Genomic DNA, 20445 nt, shown 5'->3' with positions numbered 1-20445 from the left:
TCGGGGCGCTTACCTTACACATTACTCCTATTTGTGTGAACCAGCACATACACAAGGCCATCTGTTATACACAAGATTCTAGGTGGCCATGTTTAGAAGCATAAAAGGCTGCAGACAAAAAAAAATCTTCATCATTGTGAAGCAGGTTAACCTTTAAAAAATTTTTTTTAAGTTTTGTTTTTATTTCTAGTAATCTCTACACCCAACATGGAGCTCGAACTCATGACTCTGAGAGCAAGAGTCACAGGCTCTTCCAACTGAGCTAGCCAGGTGCCCTAAAACAAGTTAATTTAAATCACGCTTATCCACGCAATTGAACACTACATAGCTGTGAGAAAGGATAAAGACACTCCTTACACACCAATATGGAGCAAACTCAAAGAAATGTGAATAGAGTTGTGTGCAGAACAGTGCATAAAGTATGCTACTCTTTGGCTTATAGAAGGACAACATACATACACACATAGTACACATGTTAGCAGAGGGAAGAGCATCTCTGGAAGGAGCCCCAAGAAGCTGGTAACTTTGGCTGCCCCTTAGGAGAGGAATTGGGTGGCAGAGAGGAGCAAGTGAGGTTTTTCACTGGGCTGCTTTTGGCAGGCCTTTTGCATTTGCATCACATGCAAATATCTTTTATTCAGAATGATAACTAAGCCACTGGTGTGGGGGTACACTGAAGAAACAACAGACAGACATAGAAGAAAGAATGGCCAGCTCCTTGCTGAGGCCTGGATGTTCAGCTCCTCCTCAGTTCCATGGAACCCCTTTTTGCCCTGAGAAAACTTAATTAAGTCTCCCCAAAACCCAAAGAATTGTGTTTTTAGGTAGTGAAGCTAATGTAGATTCCCAGAGGCATGTTCATAAGCTGACTGTTTGGGACCTGGAACTCGTTCTTCCTTAAATACCAGTTAGGGTGGGGAGTCAGGGTCCTCAACCAGCCCTCTAGAAGCATCTAGTAGGTGCAGCTCTTGGGTCTAACAAATCATTTAGTTTATTCTAAGCCAGGATCCAACAAAGCTGTGGCACTCATGGCTACCTCTGGCAGGAAACCCCTGCTCCCTGATGCCCCCAGTCCAGCTGCAGGCTGGCCCTCTGCTATCACCAGTGGGCTCCAGCCTTCCCCTGACCAACATATCAGTCTATCTGGGTCTTTCAAAGGCTGACGATTTGTAAGTCAGGGACCTCCTATTCCTCCAGCTCTGAAACATTTATGATCTCTTTACCAAAGGGAAAAGTCCTTTCAAGTACATGTGAAGAATCTGGGGGGAGGGAGGGTAGATACTCTGCTAATCAGTCTAACCTAGACAAAAATACACAGAAGCAAACTAAGGCTTCCAGAAGACATTTAAATCACCCTGGGTCACCTAGTTCCCATCCCCAACATGAAACGTGGCTGCTTGCATGAATTCTTGGTTTCTGAGCCCAAAGGCTGATGGGACGAGGCTCTCTGGGGAACGGGTCCCTGCCAAGCATGTTTGCAGAATGGCTGCAGTTTCCAAACAGAGATGCTGATTTCTGCAAATATGGGACTTGACAAGCTCCTGGCTTTCAGGACTGTTTGTGGACTTGAGCTGGTGAAGGTCAGTGGCTGCTGGCCAAGAGCGTGGATTGACTTCCTCTCTCTCAAAGGCTCTGCCCAGCCACGGTCAGCCGCGACCCACGGCTGCTATCCCTCTCAATCCAGTTTCGTCCCTCTCCTCTTGAACTTCCAGGGAGCAGAAAAATGGGAACAGCCTCCGAGGGCTGCAATCACTTAGAGCTCACAGAGCAGAGAGTGCACAGAGCTCTCCCAGTGTGGGGGTGATGGTGGTGGTGGAAAATCAGAGAGTCAGCAGGCTCCTGGGTTAGAGTTAAAATGGAAATTCATCGGCGGGAAGTACTGCCTCAGAGTGACTGGGTGAGCACAAAAGCAAGTATTTATCTCTCTCCCCGGGGGAGAAGCTTCAGAAAGGAGGATCAAAGTCATGTCAGAGGAATTGCAAAGTTTCCAGCAGCAGCAGCAGCAGCAGCAGCAGCAGCAGCAGATTAGACAGCAAGGAGCTGGAAACAGGGGGAAAAGGAGAGAAGGAAGAGTCAAGAGCCAAGATGGAGCAGGGAGAAGGAGCAGGAGGGGAAGGGGCCCTGTGAGATGCCCCACTGTCTGGCAGCTTTCAGCAGAAAGCTCAGCACCCCAGGCCTCAGGATCTGGCCTCTGGGCCATCCCCAGCCTCCCCAAGGTCTCCCTCACCCCAGACTCCTGAGAACCTTGCTTTCTAGTCATACTTGAACTCATCTTGTCCTGTGCCCCAGAACTGCTGCTTCTGAGCCGCTTTCTCCTCATTCCCTCCGAGAAGGATATGGCTGCTCCTCCTCCACCACCCCGGGACTCTTCCTCTTCCTCCCCTTTTCTCTGCTGCTACCTTGGTCTGTTGCAGTTATGGGGTGCTCACTCCTCCACACGCCCCCTCCTCCAGCTTAGAGACTGGGCACAAACATTCCTGGAGCAAGGGAAGGTCCATAGGTGGTCATGAAAATGAGCCAGGTCAGCTGATCCTTCTGGAGATACACATCAGAATCACCTGGGGAGCACGTGCCAAATCCACACACCTGGGCCTTAACTAGGAAGGTGCGGGCAAGGCATGGCAAACCGGTTCTAAAACATTGCCGGGAGCAGCAAGGGTGGCTCAGCGGTTTAGCGCCGCCTTCAGCCGGGGTGTGATCCTGGAGACCTGGGATTGAGTCCCACGTCAAGCTTCCTGCATGGAGTCTGCTTCTCTCTCTGCCTGTGTCTCTGCCTCTCTCTGTGTGTCTCTCATGAATAAATAAATAAAATCTTAAAAAAAAACAATAATCACTGGTTATTAATGACCAACGATTCAAGGTATGAGGGATGGCCACGCAAGGCCTTAGGATGGAGGGCATCTCAGCCTTGGACATTTCAGGGAAAGCCCAAGGAGGGACCTATGGGGCAGTTCACCCAATCTGCACCCACCAGGACCACAACCTCCCAGAGGTGAAGCTCTGAATGACTAAGTGTAGGCAGAGCTTTGATGGCTGCAGCCAGGTCAACCTGTGCTTGCATCCTGCCTCTGCCCTTCCTAGATACACTGTGAGACCTCTGGCAAGCGACCAAACCTCTCTGGACCTGTTTCCTCAACATGGGCTGCCCCTACCTTCTAGGGCTGTTGCAGGGCACTGCACAAGCTGGTACAAGCCAGGGCTCCCGTGGCGGCCCAGTATACAAACGGCAAGCACTCAGAGAATGGCAGATAGGGTCAGGGCCATCAGCCCACAGAGGTCATCACCAAGGACTGGACAGATAACACTACCGATGAAAGTGGTGAAGGAAGTCACGTGCAGTTTAAGTCCTTACCACGCAAGTCTTTTTTTTTTTTTTTTTTAAGATTTTATTTATTCATGAGAGACACAGAGAGAGAGAGAGGCAGAGACACAGGCAATAGGAGAAGCAGACTCCATGCAGGGAGCCCAACGTGGGACTCGATTCTGGGTCTCCAGGATCAAACTGCTGAGCCACCTGGGATGCCCAACTATGCAAGTCTTTAATGGATAAAGAGCAAATCCCTATGTAGAACACAGACTGGATACATACATAGGCAGACACTTCATAACTATTTACTACTTTAATCCTTACAACGAGCCTATGTGATAGGCAATATTGGTACCCACACTTTGTAAATGAGGACACCGAGGTACAGGGACACATGGCAAGGGAGCAGAGAGCCTAGAATTCTGGCTCCAGGCTCCATGCCCCTAATCCCACTATACTCCTGTTCCTATGTACATGTTGCACACCCTGCCCACCAGCCCAGATGTCCACCTTCCCCCTCTGACATCCACCCACCTCACCTGGCTGATGCCCCCATATGCTGCAAGACTCCACTTGGATGTCACCTCTTCTCAGAAGTCTTTGCTGCTGACAGTCCCAGAGCCAGCCAGCTGCTGTTGCTCTGGGCCCTCTGAGAGGCAGCTTCTCTTGGCACGCTGTGTTATGATTATGTTCTGCATTCCCCATCAGACAGAGTCCGTTAAGGACTTCCTTCTCTATTCTTATTTACCAAACGCTTGTCAAGAGTCAATTACGTGTACACTGTGCTTGGTGTTGGTATAAAATGGTGCGTGAGACAGAGTTCTGCCCTCACGGAGTGCACAGTTGAGGGGGCGCTGTCGGGGGAGATGGCCACTCTCACAAACATCACACCGACATGTACATTTACACGGTGACAGTTGTGGTATAATAGAGGGTACTGTGAAATCACATGGGGGGGATCTGTCCCAATCAGGAAGAGAGGGGTGTCAGGGAAATGAGATTCAAAGTGAATTCCAGTGAGTGACAGAACTGATCAGTGAAAGGGAGAGCTGAGAGGGAAAGAGAAGGATCCAGGACGAAAGCCCTAAAGCAGGAATGAGTTGAAGGGGTGCTGGACCATTAGCTGAACTTGGGAGTTTCTCTCCTGCTTAAGAAGAGATTTGACAATCACCTCACTGTAGAAGCCAAGATAGAAAATCACCAGGCGTCCTTGAAGGGGTCTCATTCAAAACCCAAGGACCCAGAGCTTGGGCCACTTTAGGAAGAAGGTGAGTAAGTGCTGGGAAAGGAAGGTGACCCACCTCCTAGACCCTGGGAGGTGGAAGCTCCACTTTAATACATATTCGTACATCCCCACATCCGTGGAGAATTGCAAATGGGGTATAGGAAGCATGGAAAGTCCAAGGAACTGAAAGATCAATGGGGCTGGAGGACGATGACAAGGGGAGAGGGCCCCAAGGGGAGCAGCAGAGGGACCAGGTTACCACACAGGATCCACTGAGGATTTGGACCCTGAAAGAAGGCTCCTTAGCAAGGAGCAACTTGATGAGTTTCTAAGAGGCGGTCAGTGGACAAAAGGAAAAGGGGAAATGGTAGAGAGACAACTTGGAGGATACAGCCTGACTCTAGGGATGCCAGAGGAATAAGGCTCTTTACCCCTGACCTGAACCACCATTCCAAATACTCCCTCCCCAAGTAGCACTTCCTCCTCACTCTCCCTGTTCCCCAGATGGCTTGTGTCCCCAACACACTGCCCTTTCACCCTCTCATCTATATATCACCTTCTCTTCCTGCCCTACTGAGGCCCAGCCCAAAGCCTCCCCCTGTGTCTGCTGCAATGGGCACACACCTTGGCCACGGCCTGTCCAGTGCCACCGGCTGAGCCCCTCAAGAGCAGCCAGGGAGCACCTTGGCATTTTAGAACCAGCTGCATCTCCATCTGTGGGGTCAATTAATGTGGCTGGACAACTGGAGAAAGGAGGGCATGAGAGGGGGACATGAGAAAGAAAGGACCCCAGTGACTCTAACATCGGAAACGCACAGCCCCGAACAGCTCTCGACCCGGCTGTGTGCCAGGCACCAAGGTGACCACCTACACTGAGAGGCAATATGCCATCTTTGAGGGAAGATGTCCAAACTTAAACCTCCAGGGCAGGCCCCTGCCCCTAGCTCCATATCCCTCTGCTCCTGGACAGGCAGCATCCCACCTGGGGCCTAGCAGGCAGCTCAGAGCTGACCTTCTGATCTCTGCCCCTCAGCCCGCTCCCTCCCTGCGATACCTCAGCCCTAAACACTGCAGTCCTCCTGACTCTTCTCTGCTCTCACACCCATGTCCACCTCTGCAAACCCCATTGGCTCAACCTTCTAAACTATTCTGAAGCTGATCATTCCTCTCTCCCTCCTCTACTGTCATCCAAGTCGAAACTGCCATCATCCCACATCTCCTAACTGGCTTCCCTCTTTCTACCCTCTGCCCTTCCCATCCCAGGCCAGGCCATTCCAAACACGGAAGCCAGGTGATCTCTTTAAAATGAACCTTAGACTTCGGGCGCCTGGGTTACTCAGTGGGCTGGGTGTCTGCCTTCAGCTTGGGTTGTGATCCCAGGGTCCTAGGAGCGAGCCCTGTATGAGGCTCTCTGTTCAGTGGGGGAGCCTGCTTTTCTCCCTCTGCCCCGCCCCCTGGTCATGCTCTCTCTCTCAAATAAATAAATAAAATCTTTAAATAAATAAAATGAGCATTAGATCATGCCCCTCTCTGCTGAAATCTCCTCCCAAGTCAAGGCCAGAGCCCTCCAAAAATAATTAAAATGAGCATTAGATCATGCCCCTCTCTGCTGAAATCTCCTCCCCTCCAAGTCAAGGCCAGAGCCCTCCATTGTTTTTGGATGGGGACATGTCTGACCCCTCCTCACTCTCTCCACTCTGGCCCCTAGAGCCTCTTGCTAGTCCTCAAACATACCACCCCGCCATCTGTCCCAGGACTGCTGTGCTTGCTGTTCCCTCTGCCTGGAAGGTTCTTCCCTGGTGTCATCCTCACACCTCACCCCCTCATCTCCTTCAAATCATTCTTCAATGTCACCTTCTTAAGTGAGGCTTTCCTTGACTCCTCCACTTAAAATTGCTGACTCCCAGGGGCACCTGGGTGACTCAGTCGGATAAGTGGCTGACTCTGGATTTCAGCACAGGTCATGACCTCAGGATGTGAGATCGAGTCCCGTGTCAGGCTCTATGCTCAGTGCAGGGTCTACTCGGGATTTTCTCCTTTTGCCTTGAGCCTATGCATGCGCTCTCTAAATAAATAAATAAAATCTTTTAAAAATCCTGCTAACTTTCAGGCTTCACCCTCCGTAGCTTCACTTTGCTCCAGACTTGTCACCAGCTGACCATGTAACGTGACCACATAATGTAACACATAATAGCTTCAAGGGCATCTGTCCTGCTCCCTGCCATGCCCTGGGCTCGCACACTAGAGCCCAGCATGAGGTAGTCACTCAGTAAATATCCGTTCACTGAAGGCAGGACCAGCTCCAGATTGTACACAGCAAAGCTGCAAGTGCCAGCACCCAGATGCAAGCCCAGGGTTGCCAGAGTCCGGCCTGTCCTCCTTGGCACTCTGGGGATGGCTGGAGAGGGCTTGGCTACAGTAAATACTGTCCTGTGTGGTGTGGGCAGAGGGCTGAATACAGACAAATCTGGAAAAAATGTAAACAGGACGTAGCCGTAATGCACAAGAACCCACCCGGCAGTGCAGGGATGTGAAAGGGATGGCCCCTGCCAGAGACACTTGCTGCTCTGTGCCTCACGTGGACCTTCTCCCTCTATGGACACCGTGGGGCCTCTCCCTCCTGCAGCTCCAGTCCAGCAAAGCAGGACAGAGATAGCCTCAAGTTGGTGAAGGGGAGGCAGAGTCAGGGAGGAGGGCAGGAGGAGGTGATGAGCACTGGGGGACCAAGTAACCAGGAGACTTCATTTTCACTGTGATTCAAAGCAGGTCATTACAAGAGGGCGTCACTGCTGTAAGCCAAGCACTGCTGTTGCAGTGGGACTGGGAGTGGGAGAGGGCAGCATGAGAAAAGATAATGAAGAATGTCCATTTATTAAATGCCAAAACAAACAGCCTGGAAACAAAACAGGAAGTAAAACACCACCACCCTAAAGCCCTGACAGGCTGTGAGTGACCCCCAGGAGCCAACCAGCTTTACGGGAGATGGCAGGGGTGGGGGTGGGGGGCACACATACCCTTCCTCTGTCTCGTTGATAATGTCACAAATCTCCATGTTCAGCGTCCAGTCCTCGCTTTGCAGGGAGCCATCTGTTGCCTTTTCTGTAAAGTCAGAGAGAAGATGGATTTACATTTCTCCCAGAATAAGGGGGCCCTGGCAGGAAACAGGAAGGGACCAGAACCACCATATTCTCCCCACCAAGCGGATGGGCTAAGCCAACAGAGCAGTTCTAGGGGTGCTGCATTCACAAGGGAACATCCAGAGAGAGAAAGAGAGAGAGAGAGAGAGATCTGGCCCTGAGTTTTGCAAGATGAAAAGTTCTGGAGGTTGGCTGCATGACTGTGCAAATGTCCCTAACACTTAAAAAATGGCTAAGATGGCAATTTTTCTGTTATGTGTATTTTCACACAATTAAAATTTTCAAAAATTAAATTTAAAAAACCCTACAACTCCCTTAAGGTAGGCATTATTCCCCTCCACATTTAAAAGGAAGGAAACAGGCTCAGAAAGGTTGGTTATTTGGCCAGGATCTCATCATCTGATTGAAGCTTACTAGCATTCAGTCTCAGGTTGGTCTGTCTCTAAAGCCTAGACAGCTGCATGACACTGCCCCGCCTGCCGGCAAAGCTGGACTTCGGATCTGAAGTTATAGCTCAGACAAATTCTAACCCTGCCCTGTCCTAACTGTACACTTTATGAGAGGGTTAACATCACCACCATTTTGTTCCTATAACCCACACTTCCACTGCTACTCAAATAATAAAACAGATGACCTCCGCATATGCTGGAAGTGTCCTTGTTTTTTTTTTTACATAACATACTAGAACTCACACATCCAAATGAAGGCTGCATTTGCAAGCAGTGACAACATGCTCCAAAAATATAGCTGTTGCTCAAAACATTTGTGCAACAGCTTCGGTCTGCATTTAAAAGCCTCATTGTTTTAATTTTTGCTAAAAAAGACACATCCCCAACTTTTCCACCCCGTTTATTAATCAACCATAGTCCCCAGAGACTCCTGACCCCGCTGGAACAAGGAAACCCACCCACAAATGAGGAGGATCTGCCTCGGGCGAATGCTGGGCATGCAGCAGACTGGGCAGGGCACTGGGAGATTGGAGGAACCCTTCACCAAAGTCCACAATGGTGCCACGCTGGCAGGGCCAGAGGCAGTATTTGGGGGTGTGCCTACAACAAGAGGAGAGCACGTGCAGAGAGGGAGAAGAAGCCATGTCAGAGACTGTTCAAGGCAGACGGGACCCAGAGATGTTGCTCCCCTGCCCCATCCACTGCATGCATGTAGAAAACAGGGGCAACATCAGAAGAGCCACTTTGGGGTTGGGGGGTAGGGACAACAGCCATGGCGGGAAGGGGAGCGGTAGGGATAGGCCTTCAGGAAGAATGGCTCAAAGCCCCAGTGGGCTTGGCCAGGAGAAGCAAAGGCTAAAGGCAGAGGGTACAGGAAGCCTGGGGGGACAGGCACGAGGCAGCACTTGGGACAGACACAGCAGAATGCTCTCTTGGCACTGGGCTTCAGCCAGAGGCGGGGTGCTACAGCCAGCTTCCAGAGTGGGTAAGCGTGTGGGTGACAAGACTTGCGCCTCCAGCCCCTGCTCTCCCTGCCACACGCAGCTGTCCCTGCACAGCCCTCCCCTTCATGGTGTCCGGCCCCAGAAGAGGTGATGGCCAACGAGGTCACTGCACAGCAGGGGAGTGTCCGTGGCCACAAACACAGAGCACATCCTCATGATGAAGCCACTCTGCCTGCGGGTGTGGGCTTTCCACCCTTCTGAGCCAGCCAAGGGGACAGGCCATCTGGCCAAAGGGCCGTTCTGAGCTGGTCATCTGTCCCTGTCACAGCACCGGCTGCAACACGGCCTCACGAGGAAGAAAGTCTGTGACTGCACTTTGGTAGGGCCATAGGGACACTGTCTTGGGAGGCTTAATGGAGGAAATATTAAATCAATGAAACCTCATTTCCAAGTTCGGTTTAGCAGCAGAATCCATTAACCTTATATTCACCCGCTCCCTTCCTCCAATAATACCGGGAAGGGGTTCAAAGGCATGATAACTTATCCTCCGGGTAGCGCGTTCTATTCAATTACTGGGATTCTGAGTTTCCAAGCTAAAAGATATATACTCGTTTTGATTATAAAGAATCAACCCAAAAAAGAATGCTGCTTTCTTTTCATTTTGCTGGAAATGCCACATAAATACAACCGTGGGTATTTGGCTCCGCTGAAACAGATGAGGGAGGTAAGGCTGACAAAGGAGCTCAAATCAGTTCTGATTTTTCTCCCCTCATGAAAGAATTCCCAGCAATGGGAACAAAGTTGTATTTGATTGCCCCTGGAACTGCAGCCACTCAATGCGGGCTTCCTCACTCCATCCGGTCCCAAGGCCAGAGGAAGCAAAATTCAATCTCATTTCTTTTGTCACGTAAATCGTCAAAACCTAAGATAAATCCTGGTGCAAGAGCAGAAACACAATGCTCCAGGGAGCAATGGGGCAAGTCATTCCCACCAGCCAGCCCTTGGGACAGATAAAGATCAAAACGCCAGTGACCCTGGCTGCAAAAGCTGACCTTTCAGAGTTCTCTGGTGAAATGCTAATGGCCAGGAGCTGCAGGACAGGACAGGACAGGGCAGGGCAGGGAGGGCAAGGCTGGGCTGAACAGAGCAGGGCACTGGCAGGGCTGGGCAGGGCTAGACTGGGCAGGGCTGGGCAAGGCAGCGCTGGGCTGGGCAGGGCAGGGCTAAGCTGGGCAGGTCTGGGCAGAGTAGGGCAAGGCAGGGCTAGGCAGGGCTAGACTGGACTGGACTGGGCAGGGCTGGGCAAGGCAGGGCTGGGCAGGGCTAGACTGGACTGGACTGGGCAGGGCTGGGCAAGGCAGGGTTGGGCTGGGCAGGGCAGGCTGAGCGGGGCTGGGCAGGGCTGGGCAGGGTTAGGCAGGGCTAGACTAGGCAGCACAAGGCAGGGTTGGGTAGGGCTGGGCAGGGCTGGGCAAGGCTAGACTAGGCAGGTCTGGGCAGGGCAGGCTGAGCAGAGCAAGGCAAGGCAGGGCAGGGCTGGGCAGGGCTGGGCAGGGCTGCACAGACAAGGCTCCCATTAAACCTTCAGTACAAGACAGTTAATGTTATCCTAATGCTGTTGCCATGGCATTCTCCCCATTCAGAAAAGGCTGCCTCCAGCGTGGAGGAGGCTGGGGATGCCCTGAAGCCTGGACTCTGCCGGCAGTAATAGCACTCTCTCAGGCCTAGTTTCTCTGTGCCCCCACCCCCACCCCTACAGCCTGAAATCCCAGGCAGTCCTGCTGGGAGGAGCCTCACAATCCAGTGGCATGGTTTCTTGGCTGCTGCTGTCTACACTTTGATGTTAAATATAGTGACTTCAGAGCAGCCAGCACCAGAAGGCAAGAGAGGGCTGGCTTCAGCATTTTGTATTCAGCAACATCCTTTCGGTGAGAATGGAGGAAAAAAATGGCCAAATTATCTACCTCCCCAACAATCAAGGGTGTGGGTAGGAGCCCAGAGGCACTGACACAAAGGAAGAACATTCAGGGCGGCTCTATGCCAGGTGTAGGGGAAGAAGCAAAGGGGCTTTAGGTGGGCAGGAAGCTCATCTGATAATATGCACCAATAATGGGAGATGAGCCTTCTGGATTACTATACGCTAGTGAGGCAGGTTGGCATATACCAGTCAGGTGGAAAGAAAAATCAATCCTGACATTCTACACAGAGCCATTATTGTCTATTGCTTCAAATTCCTAACATGCTTTGTGAATGTTAATTGCAGCTGCTCCTCTTCCACTGGAGAGACAAGAGAATGAATTCCAAATACTCATTCCTATTTTATAGGATGTCCTTTTCTCCAACAGCTGTCCCTACTCTTCTGTCACCCCTCTTCAAAGGAAGATAACAGGACAAGAAGGTATACAAAGTATGTCTGCTTAGCCTGTAGACTTTGTGAGGCAGCTTTCCCTGTAACTTAAGGCAAAACAAAACAAAAACAAAAACACCTCAGAGTCCCCATACCCTTTACTCAAGATTGGCAGAGCCTGAGATGTGCCATGCACTGCCCGTGCAGGTGGAGAGAGGGAGATGATTAAGACTCTACCTTAAGAGATCAGCATAATGGGAGAGGCAGATAGGCAGTTGGTTAAGAGACAATCCAGCCTGAGCAGTAACAGAGGAGAGCCACAGCTCTTTGGGGGGCTTGGATACCTGTGCCCTAGATACCGGTACACAGGAGCTCAGAGGAAATTAATGGCACCCCACATGCTTCTCTAAGCAGAACACAAAGGTGGGCAAGATATGCCAGGAAGAACCAGCCAGTGACTGTGTGAAGTCCCAGAGAAAGCTCCTAAGCCTCTGTCTCTCACTCCCCAACTAGAGAAGCACCAAGGGAAGGCATGACGTAGAGCAGTGCTTCCCAAATTGGCTGCAGGTTAGAATCACCAGGAAGCCTTTTTTTTTTTTTTTAACATTTGTTTATTTAGAGGGGTGTACAGAGGGAGCAAGAGAGAGAAACCCAAGCAGACTCCACACTGAGCACAGAGCCCAACATAGGCTCAATGTCATCACCCTGAGATCATGACCTGAGCCAAAAAGTTAAGAGTCAGACGCTTAACCAATTGCACCATCGAGCAGCCCTTCACCAGGAAGCTTTTTACAAGTATTCCTGCCTTTGAGCACCTGGGTGGCACAGTTAGTTAGGTATCATGATCCCAGAGTCCTGGGATTGAGGCCTATGTCAGGCTCCCTGCTTCTCCCTCTCCCTCTGCTGCTCACCCTGCTTGTGCTCTCTTGCTGTTAAATAAATAAAATCTTAAAAAAAAAAAAAAAAAAAGAAGCATTCCTGCCTTGGTCCCATCCCATACCTTCTGATCAGAACCTCTAGGGCACAGGGCCAGTTGCTGACGTGTTCTAATAGCTCCCCAGTGGCTCAACATACACCTAGGGTTGAGAACACAGAGGAAAGGAGTAACACAAGTGGACTGCATGGCTATGAAGTGCCGGACCCTGGGGACAAGTAGAAGGCAAGACAGTCCAGTTTCCGCCCTCATGAAGTTCCTGGCCCACAGGAAGACAGGGAATCAAGTAACCCTGGTTCCAGTCCTGGCTCGGCCTCTGTGATGCTGAGCTCTCAGGACTATTTATGCCAGTTTCTTCTCTGAGCATTAGGTTTCCTGACAAATGAGCTATTGGGCCCAAATGATCTCTGATCCTCACCCTCCTCATCCCCCCAACCCCAACCCCACTCTGATGGCATGTTGGCCAATATATACTTTTTTTCTTTTTTGGCTTTTTTCACTTGGTATAACATTCTCAAGCCTTATCACGTTGTAGCAGGTGTCAAAATTTCATTCCTTTTAAAGGCTGAATAATATTGCATTGCGTGTATATATCACTTTTTGTTCATCTATTCACCTGTGGATGGATGCATGTTTGTTCACAACTTTTGGCTCCTGTGAATGCTGCTAGGAACATGGGTGTACAAAGATCTGTTTGAGTCCCTTCTATTTTTTTGGGTATATACCCAGAAGTGGAATTAGTAGATCATATGGTAATGCCATGTTTAGCTTTTTAAAAACTGCCAAACTGTGTTCCACAGAGGCTGCATCATCTTACATTCTCATCAGCAAGAGATAAGGGTTCCAACTTCTCTACATCCTTGCCAATACCTGTTATTTTATATCTCAGCATGGTTATGATGTGTACTTCCTAATGATATGGTGACACTGAGCACCTTTTCTTTTCTTTTTTTTTTTTTCTGAGCACCTTTTCATATGTTTATTGGCCATCTATTTATCTTCTTTGGATGAATGTCTATTCAAGTCAATTTTTGAATTAGGTAGTCTTGCTAAATCTGTTTATTGATTCTGACAGGTTTTTTCCTCCCCATGAAATCTCCAGGGTTTTCTACATATAAGGGCATGTCATCTTATTATTGAATTCCAAAAGTTCTTTATATATTCTTTATATATATTCTTATATATTCCTTTATCAGATGTATATTTTACAAATATTTTCTCCCATTCTGTATGTTATCTTTTCACTCTCTTGATAATGTCCTTTGATGCACAAAAGTTCTTAATTTTGATTAAGTACAATTTATTTTTTTCTCTTGTTGCCTATGCTTTTGGTGTGATAGCCAAGAAATCACTGCTAAATCCAATACCATGACACTTTATCCCTGTGTTTTCTTCATTTTTTAAGAAAGATGTTATTTATTTATTTGTTTGTTTGAAAGAGAGAGACTGAGAGAGGGCACCAGTGGAAGGAGGGATAGGGAGAGAATCCTCAGACTCCCCACTGAGCATGGGGCCCAACTCTGGGCTCGATCCCACAACATGAGATCTGGACCTGAGCAGAAACCAAGACTTGGATGCTTAATCGAGTGAGCCTCCCAGGAACCCCTCCCTGTGTTTTCTTCTAAGACTTTTAGAGTTTTATCTCTACCCTTAGGTCTTTGATCTATTTGAATTTTCCTATGGAATAAGGTAAAGGTCCAACTTCATTCTTGTGTGTGTGTGGGTATCCAATTATCCCAGCACCATCTGTTGAAAAGACTGTCCTTTCCCCAATGAAAGGTCTTGGCACCCTTGTTGAAAATCAATTGACCGTATGTAAGAGGGGTAATTTCTGGGCTTTCTATTCTGTTCCATTGGTCTGTATCTGTCCTTATGCCAGTACCATACTGTTCACTGTTCTGATTACTGTGAGTTTTTGAAATCAGGAAGTGTGAGTCCTCCAACTGCCTTTCCTCTTCAAGATTGTTTTAACTATCTGAAATCCCTTGAGATTCCATAGAATTTTAGGATAAATTTTTCTATTTCTCAAAAAAATGTTGGTGGATTTTGATTGAGGCTACATTGAATCTGTAGATGACTTTAGGTATTCCTGTCATCTTAAAAATATTAAGTCTTCTATCCATGAATATGGGATGTCTTTCTATTTATTTATGTCTTCTTTAATTTCTCTCTGCAATGTTTTCAGTTTTCAGTGTACAAGACTTTTGCCTCTTTGGTAATTCCTAAAGATTTTATTCTTTTTGATGCTACTGTGAATGGAACTGTTTTCTTAATTTCCTTTCCAAATTGTTCATTGTATAGAAACAAATTATTTTTGACAGTTGATCTTGTACTCTTCTACTTCTGAATCTGTGTAAGATCTAACAGTTGGGTTTTTTTCATGAAATCTTTAGGGTTTTCTACACATAAGGTCATGTCATCTACAGAGACAATATTGCTTTTTCCTTTACCATTTGGTGTTTTTTAAATTTTTATTTATTATATTTTATTTTATTTTATTTAAGATTTATTTATTTATTCATTCAGAGAGAGAGAGAGAGACACAGAGACACAGGCAGAGGGAGAAGCGGGCTCCATGCAGGAAGCCCGATGCAGGACTCGATCAGGGGTCTCCAGGATCACACCCTGGGCTGCAGGCGGCGCTAAACTGCTGCACCACCGGGGCTGCCCAGTTTTTTTGTTTTTTTTTTTTAAAGTAGGTTTCCACACCCAGCATGGAGCCTAATGAAGGGCTTAAACTCACAACCATGAGATCAAGACCTGATGGGATGCCTGGGTGGCTCAATGGTTGAGAGTCTGTCTTTGGCTCAGGGCACTATTCCATGGTCCTGGGATCTAGTCCCATATCAGGCTCCCCACAGAGAGCCTGCTTCTCCCTTTGCCTGTGTGGGTGTCTCTCTCTGTGTGTCTCTCATGAATAATAAATAAAATCTAAAAAAAAAAAAAAAAGACCTGAGCTGTGATCAGGGGCACGTGGGTGGCTCAGTGGTTGAGCATCTGCCTTCGGCTCAGGTTGTGATCCCAGGGTCCTGGGACTGAGTCCCACATTGGGCTCCCTGCAGGGAGCCTGATTCTCCCTCTCCTATGTTTCTGCCTCTCTCTGTGTGTCTCTCATGAATAAATAAATAAAGTCTTAAAAAAAAAGCTGTCATCAAGAGTTAGATGCTTAACCAACTGAGCCACCCAGGTACCTCATTTGGATGCCTTTTATTACTTTTTCCTCTCTAATTGCTCTGGCTAGAACTTCCAGTACTATGTTGAAGAGAAGTGGTGAAAGCAGGCATCCTTGGGCTAACATACACTTTTACAAAATCTGATCATACACTGTTAAGAGCAAACATAGCTAAAGAGAAGACTCACTTGAGTCCTCACTGCACTGAAAGTAGGTTATCTGCTGAGGGGAGGGGTGTGTGAAAGCAGGAACTACATCAGGATTGAGAGGACTCAGAAAGCCAAGGGGCCTTGTATCTCTGCTTCCAGCTCCAAGGAAATCACCTTAGACTTCCCTGGTTGGAAAGCCTCACACCAGTCAACCTGCCCATGCTTAGCTCCAATCCAATATCCTCTCCAGAGACTCCTTCTATACCATCTCCAGTTGATGCTCCGTGATAAGTTTTCCAGAACTTGAAGGCATGATCTATGCAAGGATTGAGCTTTCAAGATCATTCTAATACTATTCTAGGAGTTTCTTCCAGGGGTGCCTGGCTGGCTCAGTCGGAGAAGCATGCAACTCTTGATCTTGGGGTCATGAGTTCAAGTCCCATACTGGGTATAAAGGTGACTTAAGGTGTAAATAAAACTCAAAAAAAAAAAAAAAAAGTTCCTTCCAATCTTATTGGCTTAATGAGCCATGAGTATATTTTTGGCTCCATATTTAAACCTAAAGCTGCATGAAAGCAGAACATCTTCAGTTCCTCAGGAGGGTCCAATCTTATGCTGATGAGGGTCTACTAGAAATAAGATGATGATGGTAACCCTTCATAGGCCCCTGGGTGATAGGCATCAGGCAGCCTAGGTTCCCTGCTGTCCCTGTGTTCTCCCTTTGGACGCAGAAGCAGGAGGAGAGGACATCATGATGGAGAGTATGAACAGGGTCTAAACTCAGACTTTGGGGAGTCCTACTTCTGCCAATTACCATGTGACCCCAGGGCAGTAATTTGACCTGTCCAAGCCCTTCTGTCATCCGTAAAATGTGATCATAATAACAGCCCTTTCCTCACACAGTTGTTGTGAGACTAAACTAAACCACACACAACAAAGCACTTGACAGAGCCTCTAATACAGAGTTACATTCCTCCACAGACCATGATAATCGCTGTTACTTTTATTATGACTACAGCTCCTGTGAAAGAGTCTGCCAAGGCTCCCCTGGCTTCCCTTCCTTCAGCATTCCTGTATCACCACTGCCACCTACAGGTGGCACAGCTATCCACAGGCTGTGCCCAGCCATTCCAGAGCCCTAGGATCATGTAAAATATCTCCAGCCTTTCTGAGTCCAGGTTCCTAAGCCTGGAGAGAGCTCCATGTCCAGAAGCCACAAAGGGCTCCCATTCCAGAAGGAAGCCCCCAAATAGCTTGGCCCATCTACAAGGTAAAGAAACAGCCAGAGCACAATTTCCTGAGGAATCCAAATGTTAAAACTCCAAGAGGTGTTAGAGCACGTTTGGTAAGAAGATTCCCCATGAATTGCTCAAAATAGATGTCACATTTCCTGGACCTCTGGAGATGGGGTATGGGGGGTAGGGGATGCATAGGGGGCACAATGTTGCAGCTAGCTTCCCACTGACAGCTTCTTGCCCTCAAAGCTAGCATTGAACAACTGATCTCAAGTCTTCAAGGAACTAGCTCCCCTTTCTTTCACAATTAATTAATTAATTTATTTTTCAAAAAATGGAGAAGCAGAAGGGAGAATGGAAACTGAACTCTGCCAAGCACAACCTTCTGTTTGGGTCAGGTCCCTTACATTACCTTCTATAACCCTCCCTTCCCCTTCCTGGCAGGTTATCCCCATTCTAATAGGTAAAGAATATGAAGCTGAGATTGGTGACTGGCCCAGCAGTACACAGCTGGCAGATAAAAGCACTGCCAACCACATGACCCCCATCTTCCTGGAAGACCTAGACTTGGACTCAGACCCATCCCCAAAAAGAGGATGGTGTGGCAAGGAAGACCCTGGCCTCAAGAGCAGCCAGGTCCAGAGTTCTTGGATGCTGACCCCTCTGACTCTATAGACAGGGCTAAAAGATCTGGGGTCAGAAGGCTAAAACACAGTGCTGACAAAAGGTCAAGTCAAATTAGTTGCTGGATCGGCTTTCTCCCTTGTTCTTCTTTTCTTTTCCTTTTTTTTTTTTTTTTAAGATTTTTAAATTTATTCATGAGAGAGAGAGAGAGAGACAGAGAAAGAGAGGCAGAAACACAGGCAGAAGGAGAAGCAGGCTCCATGCAGGGAGCCTGACATGGGACTCGATCCCTGGTCTCCAGGATCACACCCTGGGCTGAAGGCAGCGCTAAATCGCTGAGCCACTGGGGCTGCCCTTCTTTTCTTATTAATAAACTTTCAATACCGGCATAATTTTAGATGTACTGAAAAGTTGCAAAGATCATACAAAGGGTCCCCATATGCCCTTCTCTAGGTTTCTGCTCACGTTCACATCTTACATAACCACTGTTCATTTGTCAAAACTAAAAAAATTACCATTGGTGCAGAACCGTGAACTAAACTCCAGCCTTGACTCGGATTTCTCCAGTTTCTCCACTCACGCCCCTTCTTGTCCACGATCCAGCTTAGAATACCACACTGCCTTTAGTTGACCCTCTTTTTAGTCTTCTGTTTTCTTTAAAGACCAACAGATTCACCAAATCACGTACTTACTCTCCTGTCTGGAAAGCTCAATTCCAAAGGGCAGCTCTGTATGAGCCACAATTCCACACCCTGGCCTAATTAGGACACCACATCCTCCCACTCCCCAAACAAAGGAGTCCTTCAGGCCAGCCAAGCAACAGAGAAAATAGAAGCTTGTTAGCCACACAGGCCCGGGGCTGCTGATCCAAGTTCTTTTTTAACTGGAATTCCCTTGAGAGTGATCCACAGATTTAAAATGCATTTGGGGTGTGTTCTCTAGAAGCAGAGCCACTGGTTTGATGTATTCTCTTCTTTGTACTTACTGGAATATTTTCCGTGTGGAGTAAATGAGCGTGCAAGAGAGGAGCTGGGGGAAGACATGGATTTAGGGCCGGGATGGCACTGGGCAGCTGGGGGATGAGAGGTTTCTGCAGGGGCCAGGCCCAGGCCAGGAGAAGGGTGTGGCAGTGGGTCCGGCCTGGCCAGCCCAGCTGGCTGCTCTCTACCAGCCAGGCAGGTGGGCCAGTCCACTGGGCAGATAAAAGGGCCCCAGGGAGCTGCTGCTCAGGTTAGAGCTGCCTTAAAGCAGAGCTGATATGTTGCCAATCTCTTCTTCCCCAGACTGTCTCTAAGGGGGCTGTTCATCTTGCCCGTGTGCACTGTGCGAGCAGAGAGGCATATGTGCAAATTTCACCGTGTGCTGCCCAGGCCTGGGCCCTTGCTCTAGCTACTCCTGATTACAGAGATGTACATACTCAGGAGAGATTGCATGCCAGTCCTTGGGGAGTGGGAACGTGCAAGGCCATCCAAGGCTTCCCAGTTTAAGTCAAATAATTGAGAGGCCTCTCCGTGCCAGAGGCTGTGGTAGAGTGGGACAGAAAAATAAGCAAGATGGAGCCCCTGCCCTTAAGGAGCTCACCAGGCAGGAGACCTGAAAACAAGCAGCCAGTACACAATATGATGTGATGAGTGTTTTAATGGAGGAGGGGGGGGGCGAGGAGAAAGACTGATGGGCAAGATGATGGAGGAATAGCTAATCATGCTAGAGAAGGGGGAGGAAGGCTCTGTGAAGGCTAGGGAAAAGACCCAGCAAAATGAAAGCAGAGTTTTGGAGGAGGAGAAGGGATCCTCGCAGCACCAGTGGGCAGTGCAGAGATGGGACGGCCTGCCAAGGCCACGATGGAAAAGGCTGGGATGTGGTGAAGGGAAGCAGGGAGAGGAGACCAGCTGGGAGAGCCCTTTCATTTTCTGTAAGGAGCCTGGGCTTTCTGCAGGAGGCAATGGACAGGGCTTTTCAACAGAAGAGACAAGAATATTTGCGTTTGACACAGATCACTCTGGTAACAGCGTGGGGGCTGTACTGGAGCAGAGAGACTACAGGCAGGAAGCAGGGCCAAGGCACCAGACCTGCTCCATGGAGAAGGGAGAACAGGACAGCCTCTGGTCAAGGGCATGGTCATGAATTTGATGTTCTAGGGGTCAGTCCTGGCTCATTTGATCGGGGGCAAGTTTCTTAAACTCTGTGAACTATACCTTAGTCATCCAGGAAATGGGCCAAACAGCTGTTCCTCCTCAACAGGATGGTCACAAAGATTAAAGGAACAAATGATGCAAAACATGAGATAGGGAACCTGGCACACAGTGAGGTGTGAAAATATAAACTACAGTTTAGTTTTTAACACGTGCCTTAAGTGGACTGGACCTTGGGGAGGGCAGAAAGAGGGAGTGTCACTGTCTCCCAGGCTTTTACAGCAGCCTTCAGGCAGACAGTCAGGAGGCCACCCTAAGTCCCTCCCAGAGGGACCATGAAAGGGTTGCATTCTGTTGGCAAGGCACCAATCAGCCTAGGAGACCAGCCAGAGACCACAGGCATCACCCTGAGCCAAGCTAAAAAGCTGCCTCAAAGAGCGATTACAAAATTCCAAGCCGGGAGAAAGACTCCCCAAAGTTCCCCCAGGCTCACACCTGCTGTGCTCAGTAAAGCCTGAGTGCTTTGACTAACTCCTGCAAAGAGCTGTCCTTCAGAACTAGGTAAAGAGAAACACTCTCCTGGCCACCATCATAGCATTTGTAGTATTCAAAGGCATTTGTGGGGAGCAGTCAAAAGCAACCCATCAGAGTAAGGCTCAACTATTAGCTGATTTTCCCATCCGGAGGCCTCATCTTAGGAGGAAGAGCAGCTACTAAAAAAATAACCATGGTAAAACAGTAAAGTTAAATTCTTACTCAAAAATTAACACATTTTTAAAAGAATAATACC

General features: G+C 48.5%; 1 protein-coding gene across 8 annotated transcripts in view; it reads right to left on the bottom strand.

The window, feature by feature from the left end:
* TOM1L2 (target of myb1 like 2 membrane trafficking protein) overlaps positions 1 to 20445 on the bottom strand; it is a 119044-nt gene that overhangs the window by 51054 nt on the left and 47545 nt on the right. For 5 of the 8 annotated variants that reach the window (XM_038537104.1, XM_038537105.1, XM_038537106.1 and 2 more), the window contains exon 2: positions 7547 to 7631. In XM_038537104.1, coding sequence (XP_038393032.1) covers positions 7547 to 7631 — 85 coding nt within the window. Of the gene's footprint in view, positions 1 to 3846; positions 3879 to 7546; positions 7632 to 12409; positions 12486 to 18038; positions 18121 to 20445 lie in introns of those variants that run through there. The other 3 variants (XM_038537107.1, XM_038537108.1, XM_038537110.1) reach the window with 3 other exon arrangements.

This window comes from Canis lupus, chromosome 5 (genome assembly GCF_011100685.1).
Source record: "Canis lupus familiaris isolate Mischka breed German Shepherd chromosome 5, alternate assembly UU_Cfam_GSD_1.0, whole genome shotgun sequence".
Classification (NCBI taxonomy): Eukaryota; Metazoa; Chordata; class Mammalia; order Carnivora; family Canidae; genus Canis; species Canis lupus.
Note: the sequence above shows the minus strand (reverse complement) of the source record. Positions and strands in the feature narration are given on the sequence as shown.